This window comes from Magallana gigas, chromosome 6 (genome assembly GCF_963853765.1).
Source record: "Magallana gigas chromosome 6, xbMagGiga1.1, whole genome shotgun sequence".
Lineage (NCBI taxonomy): Eukaryota > Metazoa > Mollusca > Bivalvia > Ostreida > Ostreidae > Magallana > Magallana gigas.
The window spans coordinates 41,444,024-41,462,679 of NC_088858.1; the positions used below are offsets into that span (position 1 = coordinate 41,444,024).

The window sequence follows — 18,656 nt, forward strand, 5'->3', positions numbered from 1 at the left end:
ATATATTACACTAGCAGCCATCTGTATAGGTCAGGGACATAAATTCATAAATTGGAATGTTTTAGATTTGGTATTGATGCTTTTAGAACAACCTAAACAAGAGCTTGGACTTTGGGTAGTTGTGTCAAACAGCAATACAACGTACATGCAGATCTGTCTATTTCATTGTTGGTCACTAAGCCATGGCTCTTTGAAATCAGCAAGATTTGTATGGCTTCTAAACTAAGACTATGCAATCTATGCATATTTCACTCAAAATTAGGGTCATTTTTAACCTGTTTTGATGCAAGAAAAAAATAATTACATCCTACCGAAAGTTCAATGTCTTGTTAAAATATCTCTTATTTAGAAATCATCGTTGAAAATTAATCGAGAAACAAAGCAATCAAATACTTTGATGCATTTAACAAAAGGAATGAAAGTATTGAAATAAATTCCAAATTCTCGCCAACGGAATAATTCATTAGAAAAGTGAATTGAAAATTTTCTGAATAAAAATCAAAGTACTGGAAATAACGTTGGGAAGTGACAGCTAAAATGATTTGAATGAAAACCCGCTACCAGCTGCTTCAATGGAGGTTGTTACCGGTAAAACCCATTTTAAAGAAAATAGTTTGACATACGTATGTGTCATGTTGTAGATTTTGAATTTACTGTGTGGCAGTAAATACTACTTGTTGTCTGACTATTGCTTCCACTGTATTCCTGCTGAATTAATTTGTGTCAGAAAGCTGCCATCTTTATCAGGACTCCACAAACATATGTCATGTTGTAAATTTTGTTCTATTATAAATTGTGACAAAAATATCTGCAAAAATGGCAATATTCCAATCATATTTACACTTGATAATCACCTTAATCTTATTCGGGCTTAGCATATCACAATCAATTATCTTGTGGTTTTATTTAATGTATTTACGATATTATGTGGAAGTTTAAATCGTCTTATAAATAAAATATTGAGATACAGATGTACATGTAAGTCAGAAAACTTGATGAAATCAATTATGTTTTGACCCACCCCCCTCGGTGACAGACGGTGGGAGGATGAAATTTGTGGTCACTGTAAGTCAGAATTTCGGACATTGTAAGGACTAGTCTTACCTTGGACTGGTTAAATTTAACGAGGATTATAGATAGATTAGCAGGAATTTGTCATAATTCACGTGACCCTTACTAGATACTGTAACAGTTAATTCCTATGCATTTAAATAAGGCGCAGCCCCGGTGTGTATTTGATAGACAACATCTGTAGCCTCATATGACAGTATTGGAATAATTTATTGTAAAGCGTGGACCCAAAACAAAAAACAACCTTAGTTTAATATTACGGTTGATATTGTCGAGGTTCAATATACCTCAAAACGGGTGATATTAATGGAAAACAACCAGTAACGTATTTTAAGCTTGATAATAAGACCACAAGCATTGCAAGCCGAAATATAATAACTTAAAGGTTTTCAAACATTTCTGGAACAATTACATGTATTCATTGAGCCCTGTGTTCATTATCACGGTTAGAGAAGCAATGATAAAAAACCGCGTACACTTACTTACATTAAAGTAATCCATCAAATTCTTGCTGTATTTAACGCTTAAAATGACGTAAGAATGACTGGAAGCGGTTACTTGACAAGAGGTTAAAGATTATGGTGGACCAGCATGGATTATAGAATTAATCTTTCATGCAATCAAAGATTATAAAATAAAAGAATTTTCTATAGAAAGCTGACCATAAGAGCAGAAATTAGATGGATTATACCTGTATATTTTTTACAGAGCTCTTAGTCAAAGGTAATGTTTCCAAAGGATATTTTATAAAAAGAGTAAACATATTTCATAATTTTTCCTTGAGTCATGGCAATGTTTCCATATTAATGGAATTTGTTTCAGGTTTGAATCATCTTTGTAGTTACAAATTCTATATGGGTTTAGTGGGAACCGTTGTAAATTACACACTATGGTCTTGAGTACTTCGCTTCTACTCATCTCATTAACGTTTTGTCACACGGGCCGAAAACCCGAATCAACAAGAGTCGTTAGGAATTTGCTTTACAATAATTATAATTGTGCTAGTGTTTATAGACTTGGGTGGAAAATACGATAATTATGTTCAATTACAGTTTGAAGAAAGAAGTACATTTCTATTATTATTCTCCCATGGTCGCTGCGAGCAGAAACTATTGACAAAGTTTAAAAGAAAATATTGATTTATTCTCTTAGGTGGGTCTTTGAAACATATATTTCCTTTCTTTAAGCTATAAAGGTATCCTTAAATCCCTGTGAAGTATTTTCAATACCCTCAGACACAGGTAGACAATACAAGAAAGATATGAAGCGGTCATTTTGGGATACATGTACCCCTGCCACAGGTAAGAATGGTTTCTTTTGTTGTTTTTTATTTTAAATTCTCTCGACGAAGTTTTGCGTATAGAACAATTTTACGTTTCGAGGTTTTCATGATCATTTATGAAACGTATTTAAACACAAGCTTTAGCAATGAAAAAATATTTTTCTAGAAATGAAATCCAAAAATTGTTCTAACAGATTTGATTGTAAGAATTTTTTGCTAATGAGACACGGTAAGCTCAACCATTTGATAAAGCATGTTTCTCCATTTATAGATTTACTTGGAACATTTTGATATTAAAAGTCATATCTGAATAGAAAGTGAGAAGTAATATAAATTTGTCAGCCGCTGACTTAATATTTCAGTCTTCTAATCTTTTAATAAAGATCAGTTGGACGCCCTGAGATAAGTAAACGGTTATCGGAAATTTAAATGGATAGGAAAGTTCCTCTAAAGAACAACTTCATTTACTCTTTTTTTTATTCAGCATTTGAATGAACACCCGAACTGCCTTAATATTGTGCTACTTTTATGGACTTTCATTTATAAACTAACGAAAAAGTAAGGGATGATAAAGTTCTAGTTAACTTATGTGGAAAACTAACCATTCCAAGGATTAACTATTTGTGGTGAGTAAAAATACCAGAGAGAGAGAGAGAGAGAGAGAGAGAGAGAGAGAGAGAGAGAGAGAGAGAGATTGGAGAGAGGGAGGCTGAAATCAAATGAAATGTGTACTCTATATTCAACATTTAGCTTGTGTTATTTTGTAAAATATATTATCAAATAGACTATTTTAAAAGACAAGCGTAAAATAGACCGGATTGTCACCTTAACAAGATACAGAAGGACTAAGTCAACAGTCATTATTCAGATACAAAAACTTCTTGGTTGCTCCCACTTCAGCATTTATCTCAGTAATACCTCGTTCAAACAATGTATTAAACTGTCGGCCTCCTGTGATCGATTTATTTTGAAGAGAACAGATCCCCGTACGGGTTACTTTTTGGTATATAAATGGCCCCTTTCTTATTGATTCCACGCTATTTTCTCTCATCGTTAACCCCCCTATAGAGAACCAACGGCAAACCCAGAAAGGAACTTGAAATCCTGATGCAATTACAAAGCCGTTATTTTTTCATCTGGAACCTGTCTAGTTAAACGCTTCGATAAATTGTTTAAACCCCCAATCGGAAATTAATATATGTTTTTCTGATCATATGAAAATCCATCTTTTCAGGTGCTCGACGAGTGACAAAGGTTTGAATGAAATCGCCATACATCCGAATGGATTATGTGTAAACATCGTAATCAAAGATAAATATAAAGACATCTCTGAAGAATTAAAACGACAAGCTATAGAGGTGTAGAATTATGATTTCGGAAACCAGTGCTGTAAAGGGTTATGAGAAAAGTGCCCCTGAAGTGGCGAAAGAAATGGAAGCAGAAATGAACGCCATAAAGCAAGTGACCGTAGCTAATAACCGGGCACCGGAAGTACATGTTCCGGAACCGGAAGACTACGACACGGATCTAGAGGAAGAGAGTAAGTGACTAATTGTTCTTTTCTATACATACATGCATATGTCAGAAAAGGTTCACGTTTGTAGTATATATTTGTCTATGTATTTCATGATCTTAGACGAGAGTTGAGAATATTCAATTGATGCTTAATTATGCAATAACGTTAAGTTTTGTTTGCCTGTAAAAATGTGTTTATAGTTGAGAATCGAGGTTTATTTGTGTTACATGTACGAAAATTGTAAAGCAAGAGTTCTGTGCAAATAGAATTGACAAGTTGATTTAGTCTAAAGTACCAATGGATTCAGCTGAGCACTGCCGGTTTTGACTGTAAAGGAAGGGAACCACAATAGGCAAATCAATGTTTCTATTAGAAGAAAAACACACAATATCGGTACTAATTTAAAGCCGCTAATTGGCAAAGTAATCGAGAACAAACCTAGTTGTTATCCAGTTCTCATGTCATTCTGCGGCCAACAAAAATTTCAATAGATAATTTTTTTTCCTTCAATACTGAAGTGATCAAAATTTTGTGCATGACGGGCTGCATTATATGGTAGACACATGAATTTAGACTGAATATTTAATTTTTCTCCCAATGTCCTCCTCTGATCGAGTTCGAATTTAATAATTTGAATATATTCTGTATAATCAGCAAAGGCATATTGAAAAAGGTGACGATTTTTGCAAGCATTTATAACTAATTTTTGCGTGTAGCTCATTACATTTTAAAAGACGGTGGAAGATTTTTACCTGACTATTAATCTTTTAAATCTTTTGATAAGACTCAAGATATTTTTATTACGTAACTGTAAGTGCGATAAGTATTGAGTACATTACAGCAAAAAAATCCACAAGGACACTCACCGTTTGACTTTACACAATTTTAAAGGAACGACAACAACACTTTTTAAAGACAAGATCTACGTAGTTGACCCGTTTTGAAATATCATTCGATCAAAGAATTAGAGATATGCTGACACAGTTTTTCAATACATGTCTTAAAATACATCCCAGGTATATGTGATATTTAATTTTGGTCGGTAGTGAAATATGTCCTTCTCTTTGATATTTGTACACGGCTTCTTGTGGAGACGCTTTCGCGATTTTCCTTCATCGAAACGAGGCTAAAGTTGTCAGATAACTAGTTATAAAGTGATATTTCTTACATGGAGGACACTTGTAGCAAGTTGATGTCATAACATTTATCGACAAGCTTGTCTCGTAAGAAGACCCCTTAATGCAAATAGATTTTCTTCAACACTTTCTTTCAGCGTACTGTCGCGAGTAGGGATATTTTAAATCTCAGAAAAAATACCTTGTTAGATAAGTTTAGCTATCAGATTTTTTAGGAGACAAAATCATTGACTATTTTGAGGTTCTAAACACAGGTAAATTAATTCGGGCCAGCCGAAAGAGCAAACAACCGAGACACGGTAATGATGGTGAAAGGTCATAGTTCAAAGGTCGTAGTTCACTTTTCATCCCAATTTTTGGTACATCAGAATCATAGTGCTTTCCTAGCACTGGTGATTGTAGCACATGTATCTTTATAGAATTTCATAGAAAGATTTCATTGAATTCTTTTTTTTTATTGAACTTGTTGAAATTTCCAGCATATTGTTCATCATCATCACAATAGTGGGATACTTTTTAAAAGGACTTGGACACGATTTGAGCTCAAAATTTCAAACTTCGTTTTTCCATTTTTAATGTTTAGAATGGTTAATATGGGTATTTTTAATGCTTTGTTAAAATTTGAAAGTCAGGCATTGAGTTATAAGCAAGATACAGAGTTTGGAATTCTTTGTTTTGTAAACAAAGCTCGAGCCCTGTTATTGTTTTATTGTTATAAATTTCAATCAAATGTTGCTTTCTTCTATTAATAATATATTTAATAATCACATTGAACAAATTTGCCTTGTTTCTTATGAGTCATTAAGTCAAAGAAATGGTAATTCTATACTTTACATTATTTGTAAAAAAAAATGTAAGACTCGAGCTTTGTTTACATAACAATGAATTGTTACCTCTGTATCTCTTATAACTTAAATTATAACATTAAAATTTTGGTCAATCATTCAAAATGTGCAAGTAAACCATTTTATATCTAAAAAATAAAATTTTGATCTAAAAGCGTGTCCAAGTCCCTTTATATATAATTATAAAATTCATACCACTTTTGTTCATTTTTTTTCATTCTTTTCAAACCATTTCAATATTCTTAAGCTTTTGAAAAAAAAACAGACCATAGAAGATAGGTTTCTGGGTGTACTGTTGGCGATTTGGACTTGTATGGATTTTGTTGTCTTCTAAAACTGCAAACTACTAGAAAATTTGTCTAGCTGTATTCATTAGTAGGTGAAAGCAGAATATTCAATTTTATTTGAAGATTAAGAGATCAATTTATTTGTGTAATTTGCCGATTTATAATTCTTATAATTAAGGATGATTACAGCAAACAGTTGCAATATAATCTCACAAGCTATTGTTCTGACTAATCAGAATACCCTCGGTGTTATACGGTGCCAATGGAGGAACGTCCCCGAGTGATTTACATGAGAGCATGTCACAAATTTAACCTGACGCCATCTTCATCCTTCCTGAAAGGACTGACGTCAGGGGTCGTGAAATTGAACCACCAGAACCTGGGTCCAGAAGGCGCTAGAGCTGTTGCCCTTGGTCTTGTGGTAAACTACACATTGCATTTGATTAGCAGTTGAACATACTTGTAACTAGATGTAATTATTATAATGAAATAAGCAATTATCATATTTCCATAACATAATGTACTCGCCCTTCTCTTTCTCTTCCTGTCCTCTCTCTCTCTCTCTCTCTCTCTCTCTCTCTCTCTCTCTCTCTCTCTCTGCCTTTCTTCATCTCTTAATGCTTTTTCTTTCTTCTATCTCACACTCTTCACAAACACCGAGAACACGTAAGATATCTGTTGTCTGTACATTGTATATCTCCTTCCTTGTAGCTATGTGAGACGGTCTCTGAACTCCACATGTCCAGCAACAACATTGGACAGAGCGGCACCAAGTACCTGATAGACATGCTCAGGGAGAACGAGAATATCTCAGTGCTGGTAACACCCCTATTGCCAATACTCAATAGAACATCTCAGTGCTGGTAACACCCCTATTGTCAATAGTCAATAGAACGTCTCAGTGCTGGTAACACCACTATTGTCAATAGTCAATAGAACTTCTCAGTGCTGGTAACATCACTATTGTCAATAGTCAATAGAACATCTCAGTGCTGGTAACATCACTATTGTCAATAGTCAATAGAACTTCTCAGTGCTGGTAACATCACTATTGTCAATAGTCAATTGCAATAGAACATCTCAGTGCTGGTAACACCCCTATTGTCAATAGTCAATAGAACATCTCAGTGCTGGTAACACCACTATTGCCAGTAGTCAGTAGAATATCTCATTGCTGGTAACACCACTGTTGCCAATACTCAATAGAACATCTCAGTGCTGGTAACACCCCTATTGTCAATAGTCAATAGAACTTCTCAGAGCTGGTAACATCACTATTGTCAATAGTCAATAGAACGTCTCAGTGCTGGTAACATCACTATTTTCAATAGTCAATAGAACGTCTCAGTGCTGGTAACATCACTATTGTCAATAGTCAATAGAACATCTCAGTGCTGGTAACATCACTATTGTCAATAGTCAATAGAACTTCTCAGTGCTGGTAACATCACTATTGTCAATTGCAATAGAACTTCTCAGTGCTGGTAACATCACTATTGTCAATAGTCAATAGAACATTTCAGTGCTGGTAACATCACTATTGTCAATAGTCAATAGAACTTCTCAGTGCTGGTAACATCACTATTGTCAATAGTCAATTGCAATAGAACATCTCAGTGCTGGTAACACCCCTATTGTCAATAGTCAATAGAACATCTCAGTGCTGGTAACACCACTATTGCCAGTAGTCAGTAGAATATCTCATTGCTGGTAACACCACTGTTGCCAGTAGTCAACAGAACGTCTCAGTGCTGGTAACACCACTATTTTCAATAGTCAATAGAACATCTCAGTGCTGGTAACATCACTATTGTCAATAGTCAGTAGAACATCTCAGTGCTGGTAGCATCACTATTGTCAATAGTCAGTAGAACATCTCAGTGCTGGTAACATCACTATTGTCAATAGTCAATAGAACGTCTCAGTGCTGGTAACACTACTATTGTCAATAGTCAATGCAACTTGATTTGTTTTTTATTGTTTTAAATTTGGATTTATTTTAACTATTAAAAAAGCTGAAAAAGTAATTAGTTTGAATGAAATATTAAGAAATTCCAAACCAAAACCGTAAACACATTTTGAGATGAAGGAAGTCTATCTAAATTGCCCCCCCCCCCCCCCCGAAAACTGTACACCGGTCTTGCTATTTTGCATCCGATTTATTTCGTTTAAAAAAAAAAATTCAATTACTGTAAACCAACGTTTATAAAGCAAAACATTTTTTTTTCAATTTCAATTCAACATTGCAACAAATTTTCTCGATTGAAGTGTAAACCTACCAATTTGGTACACATATATGAGTATTTGCAGTGTTTCAAGATGTCCGCGAAAATAACGATCGAATATTTGTAGCATGCGAATATATACATGAGTTGGTTTTATTAAGTGGCATTCCAGCTTGACTGAAATATTTCAGAATGATGTTCTGTCCAATAAATCTATTGCGATTTAAGCAGTGACAGGTTTGATTTTGTTTACAGAATTTGGCAGACAATGAGCTGCAGACGTACGGAGCCCAGCTGTTGTGTGAGATGCTCAATGAAAACGACGCAATAATATCCCTCAATGTTTCAGGTAGTGATTACAGATCGAATGTACCTGTAACCAGAGTACAAATCAAGTAAACACACCGACATAAATTATAATTCGGTATGAAAATATGACCGGGACAATTAAATGCAGGTTGAAATCGCAGCATGGGCCGAATATGATTGGAAATGTGAACTTAAAAATGACACTTGATATTAAAAACTGCCGAATAATGAAATGGAATAAGTAATGCGCAAAATCAATAATTTTTATATAGATTAGGTTTATTGAACCGAATGATCAAGTGTCTCCGAAAAAACTTTAAAGCATATACTTGCATGTAATGCGAGTTAAATGGACTACGGCACTTCAATATATACACTACGTGTTCACAATGTCTTATTTCTCTTTTTGCAGGGAACAATTTCAAACCTCAGGATGCACATTTATTTCACACAATGATGTCTTACTATGTATGTATAAAAAATTCTATAAGCTGATTTCTTTTGCTTTTAATACCAAGTCTGATTTTCCCTCTTACAATTGAATGTAAAATACGACCTTTGTGTATTACTGTTGCATAAATGACGTAATATAATTAACTAACAATTTTAATTTTAGAGATGTACATTAAAGGAATTAGACCTTTCTCACAATGATTTTGGAGAATATGGTGGTAAACTTATAGGCGAGGCTATTGGTAAGCACATTTGATCTGTAACGTGATTTTTCAAGAAAGACCTTTCGAATACACTCGGGTATATTCCATTCTATCAAAATTGAAATTTAACTTATGTTTTAACTTGATCGTAGGTAACAATGACACAATTGAAACACTAAACATCAGCTGGAATGGATTTGGCCCAAATGGAGCAAAGGCAATCGCTAAAGGACTAGAGGTATTCCGATTGCTTATTTTTATGTCTATCAAGAATATGACGCAAATTCTTAACAGACACCGTAATTTTTTTTACATGATTGTAACAGATCTCATTTTTCTGTTCAGGAAAATTCTTGTCTGAAGGTTTTGGATGTATCATGGAACGGATTAGAAGACGTTGGGTCGGAGATGATTGCGTCAGCAATATCAGCTAATGACGTCATGGTTGATTTAAATATATCGGCCAATAGAATTGGAATGAAAGGACTTGGGCTTGTTTTGAAGGCCTTATCTAGCAGTAAATCAATAAAATCATTAAATGTGAGCAGCTTTTTTGACAAAAATTTAAGTGCATGATATGTGAAAAGTTGTGCAGCTGTATGAGATCATTAATTTTTATCCTATCAAATAGGTGAGTCGAAATCCTATAACATTTGAAGGACCAGTTGTCGCCGTCCAAACAATATTGGAGCACCCGGAATGTGGTCTAGAATCTATAGAATTCCGGGTAATTACCGAGAATGATAGTTATTTAGACCGTAACTAAGTTGTAAAAGGCAATTGCTTATAATCTAGAATGAAAACTACATCGACAATCTATAAAATACATGTTTCGTTGACAAGAAAGTCAGAATTTTGAGTTATCAAAACCTATGTTTTTAAACTTTTGTAGGACATGTGTGTTCCTCGACAGTTTCTACCGATCCTTGCAAAAATTAACGAATTCAAACCACAGTTCAAAGTCAAACATGGCGGCTACGTCATCGCCTCTGACATCCTTCATCACTCCATGGAGCAGAGAATGGAGACCGTGCTGAATGACCCCATGATGAGGTTACTGCAGTACGTCCATGAACGGAAACTCCGACTAGCCGACTTGTTCTTCCAGTTTGACACAGACAGGAGTATGACGATCAGTGAGGGGGAGTTCGTTGCTGGAATCAAGGTAGGGCAAAATCACGTGACTTTTCATTGTTGTGTTCTGGTGGAATTCGACATTAATTAAGGCTTTGTGTTAATATTTTGCAGAAAGCTGGGATTCCAATGAACGATGAACAAATCCAACAGCTCGTGGAAAAGTTAGACGTCGATGCTGATGGTGAAATCGATTTTGGGTAAAGTTTCCATCTTTAGAATGCATCTCTAACTGCAGACATATACATGTATACCTCTACGGGGAAATTCGGGTTGACAGACTCTAATTTTCCCGTAAAACTAAAATCCTGCAACTAAAATGTTCTTAATATGGAAACGTGAATAAATAATAATTGAACAAGATATCGAAAATCCAGCTCAACGATAAACGTCTATAATTCTAATGATGAATTAATTTCTTAATTTTAGTGAATTGAAACTCGGCGAAAAGAAATACCTCAAGCGCATAGAAAAAATCGGCGCGGAACTGCCATTTGGACACAAGAAGTCAAACTCCCGACCCGCCTCTAAAATGTCAAATGCAAGATCCAGACCGGCATCAAATACGTCACGCCCGGCTTCACAAATGTCTGCCAGACCAATGTCTAACTCATCAAGAAAAACGGAGCGACCCAAAACAGTTCCAGACCACCTATTGCAACCAAGGTAGGTATAAGGGATGATTAAAGTATTACATGTGTATTATTATGCATTTTGCGTATGAACTATGAATGCAATTACCAAAGCTGTCTCTCATATAAAAAAAACAAGAAACATAAAACCTTCAAAGCCTTATTTTCAATTTTTTAAAATAAGTGATAAAATGTTACCCGATAACTCATAACACATTTCTGGTATTTTATGGATCGTGTATGGAGTGCATTGAATATAACTTTTCTGTCTGTGTCATTTGTTCTGAGGTATTAGATTTGCTCATGCATCTCCTTAAATACTATAAACGTACTTTCAGGACGAAGAGCGATTTAGCAGAGGAATTGAAGAAATTGACGGACAGCTCATCTTCTGAATCCGAGGGCGACACCTAGCGGATAACCGAGGAATAAATATGATATCTTTAATGTGCCAAAATCTTTCTACGCGAATTATTAAAACAATCACCTTTACTTCTTATCATGGCTGTACATAATATATTCATTAAAATCCATTTGATATTGAACGTTGTTGGTTATATTGTTTCGTCCATGTTTATCTATGTAATTAATGCCTTACTCTTGGGCGTCAATAATGTTTGTCAAGACGGCAGGTTCGATCGTCTGTTTTCCTAAAAACTATAATTTTCCGCAATACACAAGTGAAATCAATACATGTATATGAATAATGAATAATTCAAATTAAAAGTACGTGCTGCTTTTATTATTTAAAAAAACCCCGCACATATTAGTTTAAATTTGTCAGTCAGGATGGCCGAGCGGTCTAAGGCGCCAGACTCAAGAGAGATAACTCTTCATTCTTCTCTTGGAGAATGCGGGTGTTCTGGTCCACGAATGTGGGCGTGGGTTCGAATCCCACTTCTGACAGTTATTTTTTCTCACTTAAAAGTCCATCTATAAATTCACACTTTCACCTCTTCGTGACCCCGACCAAACATCGCTGTTGTTACAAATTATAGCTGAATCTGTGGAGAGTTATGCGGTCCATAAAATTCATTTTCATTTCGATTGATATTTAGATTTATGTAGAAATGTAATATGTTTTTATACGAGAATTTACAAACTATTATGATAAAGGACTACATGCGGTAATATGTGTTCTCGCCTCCAAATTCAAAATTCTATGAAGAGCTTTAAAAATAGGTGAGATAGTTGAAATCATATTGAAAATAAGTACATTTATGTAAAAGGTTTCTCGCATTAACACCGGTGTGAGATCAGTTTGTCCACAGAAATACGCTTTAGATTACTAATTTTAATCATTTTTGTCTGCGATAACAAATACAAATGTAATAAAGAACTCCAGTCCACTATCCGACAACTGAGCCTCTGAAGGGTAGGGTTCCTGTCCTCAAACATCTGTGGTTAGAAATAGAGGGAATCATGCTTGGTGGATGTAAATATGTATTAAAATTATTATACATTCTGACATTGTCAGTGTATAGCCCTGAAATGAAATTTCCATGATACGAACACAAATATATTAATTAAAAATTCCGTATAACAAATGTACATGGGAAATCATAACTTATGGATCTGGTTCTGGTGGAGATACCCAAGACTAGTCTTTCCCTTAGACGTATAATTATGATTCAGTCTATAGGAAAGCTAAACGTGTTTCATGATGACCTTTATCTTTTATTCCTTGACTCCATATATAAACATGTACTTTTATGTACATGTAATTAGAATATTGATTTTAATATTTGCTTGATATTCGACAAACAGATTTTACAATGTATTATTAAAAATTATGTTGATGCCGGCATTTTAAATGTTCGTGACTTGGTTCATTCGTCGATTTTTGTTGTATTCAAATATAATTGCTTCATTGCTTGTAACTTTAAAAAAACTCAAATTTTTACCAATAAAAAATCCTGGCATGGTGATCCGATACACTAATAATCACTCTAAAACCGAATGCGCATGCTTTTTTACTAGAAATACATGTAGAAACACATTTCAAAAAATCCTTTCTAAAGACAACCAACATTTTTTTTTCCATTGTTACAATCTAAAATTTTAAGAAAGGCCAAAGATAAAATTTAAGAGGGGCCGATAGTCGTGGCCTTTTTTAGACTGTCAATCAATAGTTTTGTTTTAAAGGTGGTACGGGACACCTCCATGTTGTAACGTACTATTTATCGAATAAACAGTAAAGTAAAATCAAGTGTAATTTTATTTCCCGCAATTATTACCTAACAGTGTAGCGCAGTGGGTTAGGGGGTTCATTACGAATCTGAGAGTCATGTTCGAATCCCGATCAGTATTTTAAATTTTAAACCTTTCCAAAAAATTTTAAAACGTATTTTTTTTGTGAAATGTTGTAAAATTTGAAAAATCTAAACCAGTGAAAGTATTTAAATTATAATGTACATGTACGTGTACTTTTATCTAAATTAATATTGACAGATGTCCCATACAACCTAAAAGGTGTTTCTAGGGGGTGGGGGTGGCTCCTAGGCTACCCTATGTTGAAAATGAACCAGATAACCCAATATACAGTTAATATGCGATATAAAACTCTAGTGTTTAGGAAGTTTTGAATAATGAATCATTAAGGTACATGTAACTCTAGATAGATTGATTTTATTTGGTATGGTCTTAAACCAAATATTTTAGTCCTTTGTTTGGTGACGATTAATCTTTTTGCCCGACTTATATTTTCTAAACACAGGTAATTTAAAAACTAAAATTCTGCGTATAAAAGTGAAGAAAAATATTGCAAAAATATGTCTCAATATTTTGACAATCAAAAAAAGCTTTTATATCAATGTCAGGATGGCCGAGCGGTCTAAGGCGCCAGACTCAAGAGAGATAACTCTTCATTCTCCTCTTGGAGAATGCGGGTGTTCTGGTCCACGAATGTGGGCGTGGGTTCGAATCCCACTTCTGACAACTATTTACTCTTTTTCTTTTGATTATAAAAAGCACAAATGTACTCATACTTAGACGATAACAGTTATTATGCAATCATTCATTGCTCAAATTCTAAAAACTATTCTACTCAACCATTTTTACATGTATACTAATATAATGTCACATCGCATCTCATCTCTGGACAAATTGATGAAGGCTTTTAAAATATTTAAAAATATAAAGGACACATATATGCGGCGTACTAGTTAACAGACGAAATCTCACAGAAAAGCAAATGCATTGCTGGATTATTCGAGAACATAGATGGCCGATTGGTCTAAAGCGCCAGAACTAGAAACGATAAACTTGCGTCTCCGTCCGCTGACCGAGTTGGGGCTGATCTGGACCTCGTTTTACAAAAGAACTTACAACTTATGACAAAATAATGAATACTTATAAATCAGATATTAATCAATATAAAAAAGAATATAATTATAGAATTCAAAATATAGCTGTAAATTACTGGGTTTTTTTGGTGTTTTTTTTTTTAAATTTCATACATTAAAGCTTGTTCCATAATGTTGAAAATATCTATCTTGTACATGTACGACATTGTCGTAAGTTCTTTTGTTAAACGCAGCCCTGGTCCGTGGTTTGGAAAACCATATCTGATGGTTTCTAGTTCTATGACAGTAAAGGTTTCGGGCTTCTATATTTAGCTGCAAAGAGTGACTATTGGTGAAAGGTATGTCTTCTAAAATATTAATTGAATGGAACATATTCAAAAGGATCAAAAGCAAGTCCGCACACCTAACGAGTTCTTCCCTTTTCTAAAATATGAAATCTACATGGAGTGAATATGGTCTTTTTAATCACAAAAAGAAAATTATATAATTGTTGTTGCTTCGTTTTCAACAAATTTGTAATGATCAGAACAAGTCCTGATTTTAAACTCATATTGTACAAATATATATACATAGTTGGCCATAAGTATGTTCCCAAAATGGTCGACATTAATGTAGATCTCGTCATCGCCTGAAGTTTTTTGACTAACTACTTTTAACAACAAAGTAAAATGACTAAGCAAACGTATATATTACGTTGTATTATATCCTTAGGCTAGGATATGAAATATTCTTGCAATTTTCCTCGTTTAACGATGTAAAGGCTCGCAATCAATATAAAGTGAGACTACTCGAAATGTCAACTACAACTTTTTCTAGGTCACGGAAAATTCGGATTTCGTTTTTTGACCTTTGTAACCGTATTATTAGCATTTTTCACATAATTTCAATGATATTAATGTCTGAACAGTATGTAAGCCAAAGTATGTTGTGATGCTGTCATTCTGCTCTGTTTAACTGGGCCTGAAGTATGGTTATCTTTTTCTAACAAACTATTGGCGATTTGTGAAGTGACGAACAATTACTGATGAGAAGCAGTCTACTTACAGTTTTATTCATCACATTATACTTTGGTCTTGCTGTAAATCAAGCTGTTTGATTTTTGAAAGCATGTTTTTGGTTGGTTCTGGGGACTTTGAAATGGGATTCAGTCATCTCGTGGTTACCTAATCTTACAACTTTCAGATCGAGTTACGATTTTACCATTATTCCGGTCTTCCATATTTTTAAACTTTACATAACAGTTTCGGCTGTTTATTCCGTTGATCCTTCCCGTTTTATTTATGTATAAATCCCAAATCTGACATCTGTATTACGACTTGTTTCTGTCTTCCCATACGTTTTTTGTCATTCGTCGCCATGTTGTTGTGCAGACGATAAATGTTTACCAAAGGGGAATAACTTCAAAAATAAACTCGGCAAAAGAAGAAAAAAAGTCGGAGAATCATAGGACACATTTTTTAAATCTGGCCATCAAAGAAAAATATGCTTTATTTCCTTTTAAAATATACCTTACAGAAAAAAAAATGTTACGTCGGCCATTTTGGGAACATACTTATGGCCAACTACTGTATATGACGTGACGTCATACATGATCTGATTTCAAATATGTATATAAATAAGCTATTTTCGATGTCTTATATCATTTTTACAGTTATTAAACATTTTTCATATTTTACAATTATTATTTTCATTTTTTTTTCTCGACTTGAGATAAGTATACGCCTTTACCCTACCTGAGATTGAAGAAGAGAAAACCCCTTTACATTATTTGTGCATGTACATATACATGTAATTACTGATAAATTTTGTATCGTACATAGAAGAAAATCTGTGTTTCCTTTAATGCTATTTATCGATTTCTGATGTCTCAAAACCATCACACGACAAAAAAATAAATAAATAAACGGTGGTTAAATCCGTACTTTATCACACGAAACAAAATCTTAATTCGTTTTTCAAGGATTAGGAAATTGTGCGAAATAATTCGTACTTCAGTGCTATTCTTGACCGTCGATCATATTGTTGATATTTCTTTAAGAAATGAAGATAATAATTTTTCTATTGATCGACGTATCAAAGAAAAAATTTACCGGAAAACTTCATCAATGCGCGTAGCTTTATATGATACATGTAATTTTTAATGAAAAGAATATTGACGTAATAAATTATCATATATTGTCTTACAAACACTTTCTTTATCAGCAATATCACTCCTATGACTAATAAAATTAATTTCAAATCAAAAGAAGTAAATATTGTTTTTTATTGATATATGTCAGGATGGCCGAGCGGTCTAAGGCGCCAGACTCAAGAGAGATTACTCTTCGTTCTCCTCTCGGAGAATGTGGGTGTTCTGGTCCACGAATGTGGGCGTGGGTTCGAATCCCACTTCTGACAAATAGCTTTTTTCTTCTTCATGTTCATCTTCACAAAAATAGCCACAACTTTTGTCCGGATTCGTGGGCTTTCCCGGAAAAGTGCTGTCTACAAAATGATTTCTATTTGATTGTAGTGTCATAATTCATGTATTTCGCTGCCTCTAAAGTATCAACAGTTTTGATCAATCGGTATAAAATGTAATTAAAGTGCTGTCTACAAAATGATTTCTATTTGATTGTAGTGTCATGATTCATGTATTTCGCTGCCTCTAAAGTATCAACAGTTTTGATCAATTGGTGAAAAATGTAATTAAAGGGACTTGGACACGATTTGACTTAAAATTTTCAAATTTTGTTTTTCCATTTTCAATGTTTAAACTGATAAATATAGAAGTTTTTGATGCTATGTCAAAATTTGAAAGTCAAATATCAAGTTATAAGCAAGATAGAGGGGTCATAATTCTTTGTTTTGTAAACAAAGCTCGAATATAGTCATTTTTTACATATGTGTTGTATTGGTGTAAGTTTATATCAAATCTAAATTTGATTTTCTATTTTTACTTTTAAAAAAAATTCGAGTAATGTGAATTGCCTTGTTGTATATTTCATTAAGGTGACGAAAGTATATCGGATTATCCCCTCCCATTAACCATTTTCTATTCCTTTTAGTACAGAGGGAAAATAAACCATGATATTAAAAACAAATTAAGTGGTGCTTAAATTTTTTCACTCAACTACAATTTAGATAAACAATTACAGAGCAGTTTCATAAAATGCTGTAGATACCAGTAGGTCAGAGGCATGTCAAATTTCTATTCTACAGTAAAGACCGACTATCCATATGAAGTATGTTTTCTGTATATAAATCATCAATGGAACCTAGATGGGGTAGAAATTATCTTTTCCACCACAAAAAATTCATAGAATTTGACGCATTCTGCTTTTTTCTCAATAATTTTTTTAAGTAAAACCCCTGATTCGAATCTAAATAATGTGCATTAATTTTGTAAGAAATAATTTTATATGAATCATGCAAGTGACGTTAAACATGAGGCGGACCTGCCTCCCAAATATGGATAAGTTATGATATCCGCATTATTCTATGTCATGGGGGGTGGGGGTGGAGGGGGATATGATCATTCCAAAGTTTTTATTTTCTTTATTGTTTGGCATGAGTATAATTTACAGCAGTTTGCAGTATAACCCCTCCTCCTACCTGAGACTTCTTGAGGAGAAAATTTCTTATATTACATGTACATATAATCGCTGATTAGAAATCTGCATTTTTAATGTCATTTTTCGAAATGTCTTTTTTCTTTTGTAAATTTTTCTCTCACTTCATATATTGTAAAAGCCTAGTACGGTTATTCTGAATGAAATGAATACATTTAGTTGGATAAATTATATTTTGATTTGACATGTATATCTTACAAATATGTACTCTACAACTCCCATGTCTGATAGGATTAACTCGAAATTTAAGGAGGCACTGGGTTGTTAAAAAATATTGTACTCGGATTATCATCTTAAACTCTTCAGATGAAATATGTTTGACAATAAAATAATATAAGTAAAGAGAAAAACCAAATTATTTAGCTTGAAAATTTTAACATTTTTTATGTCTCTAGAGCTCTTCGTCAAAAGAAAGTAAACATAACCTATAAATGGTGACGACCATACAGCTATATATCTTAATAAATGATATTGCAATTTATCACAATACACTGGATGATGTAAATCATGGTAGTATTACAACTGTCAGGATGGCCGAGCGGTCTAAGGCGCCAGACTCAAGAGAGATAACTCTTCGTTCTCCACTCGGAGAATGCGGGTGTTCTGGTCCACGAATGTGGGCGTGGGTTCGAATCCCACTTCTGACA

The 18,656-nt window shown here is 33.9% G+C and overlaps 1 protein-coding gene and 4 non-coding genes across 8 annotated transcripts; all 5 read left to right on the top strand.

Annotated features, from left to right (window-relative positions):
- Window positions 1–1,963: 1,963 nt before the first annotated feature.
- On the top strand, window positions 1,964–11,638 carry LOC105347274 (leucine-rich repeat-containing protein 74B). Of its 4 annotated transcripts, none has more exons than XM_011456269.4 (16): window positions 1,964–2,372; window positions 2,838–2,979; window positions 3,588–3,893; window positions 5,260–5,304; window positions 6,374–6,558; window positions 6,849–6,956; window positions 8,618–8,711; window positions 9,084–9,139; window positions 9,288–9,366; window positions 9,480–9,565; window positions 9,673–9,867; window positions 9,959–10,054; window positions 10,220–10,492; window positions 10,576–10,661; window positions 10,891–11,127; window positions 11,432–11,638. In XM_011456269.4, the coding sequence occupies exons 3-16, from the start codon at window positions 3,722–3,724 to the stop codon at window positions 11,505–11,507; spliced, it is 1,788 nt and encodes a 595-aa protein (XP_011454571.3). In that variant the 5' UTR covers window positions 1,964–2,372; window positions 2,838–2,979; window positions 3,588–3,721; the 3' UTR covers window positions 11,508–11,638. The 4 variants fall into 4 exon arrangements, with proteins under 4 accessions (XP_011454571.3, XP_065944173.1, XP_011454572.3 ...); XM_066088101.1 differs by having other exon boundaries at window positions 2,838–2,911; XM_011456270.4 differs by lacking the exon at window positions 2,838–2,979.
- A 238-nt stretch (window positions 11,639–11,876) lies between these two features.
- On the top strand, window positions 11,877–11,999 carry Trnal-caa (transfer RNA leucine (anticodon CAA)). Its single transcript has 2 exons — window positions 11,877–11,914; window positions 11,954–11,999. It is a non-coding gene; the product is annotated as a tRNA-Leu (tRNA).
- Window positions 12,000–13,907: 1,908 nt separating this feature from the next.
- Trnal-caa (transfer RNA leucine (anticodon CAA)) lies at window positions 13,908–14,030 on the top strand. The gene is made up of 2 exons: window positions 13,908–13,945; window positions 13,985–14,030. It is a non-coding gene; the product is annotated as a tRNA-Leu (tRNA).
- A 2,642-nt stretch (window positions 14,031–16,672) lies between these two features.
- Window positions 16,673–16,795, top strand: Trnal-caa (transfer RNA leucine (anticodon CAA)). Its single transcript has 2 exons — window positions 16,673–16,710; window positions 16,750–16,795. It is a non-coding gene; the product is annotated as a tRNA-Leu (tRNA).
- Window positions 16,796–18,533: 1,738 nt separating this feature from the next.
- On the top strand, window positions 18,534–18,656 carry Trnal-caa (transfer RNA leucine (anticodon CAA)). Its single transcript has 2 exons — window positions 18,534–18,571; window positions 18,611–18,656. It is a non-coding gene; the product is annotated as a tRNA-Leu (tRNA).

Bases quoted from the DNA above. Each gene is read 5' to 3' on its own strand.
- LOC105347274 (XM_011456269.4), top strand. From the start codon at position 3,722: ATGATTTCGGAAACCAGTGCTGTAAAGGGTTATGAGAAAAGTGCCCCT. The intron at 6,957-8,617 runs GTAACACCCCTA...TTTTGTTTACAG, and splicing joins ACGAGAATATCTCAGTGCTG to AATTTGGCAGACAATGAGCT. The intron at 8,712-9,083 runs GTAGTGATTACA...CTCTTTTTGCAG, and splicing joins AATATCCCTCAATGTTTCAG to GGAACAATTTCAAACCTCAG.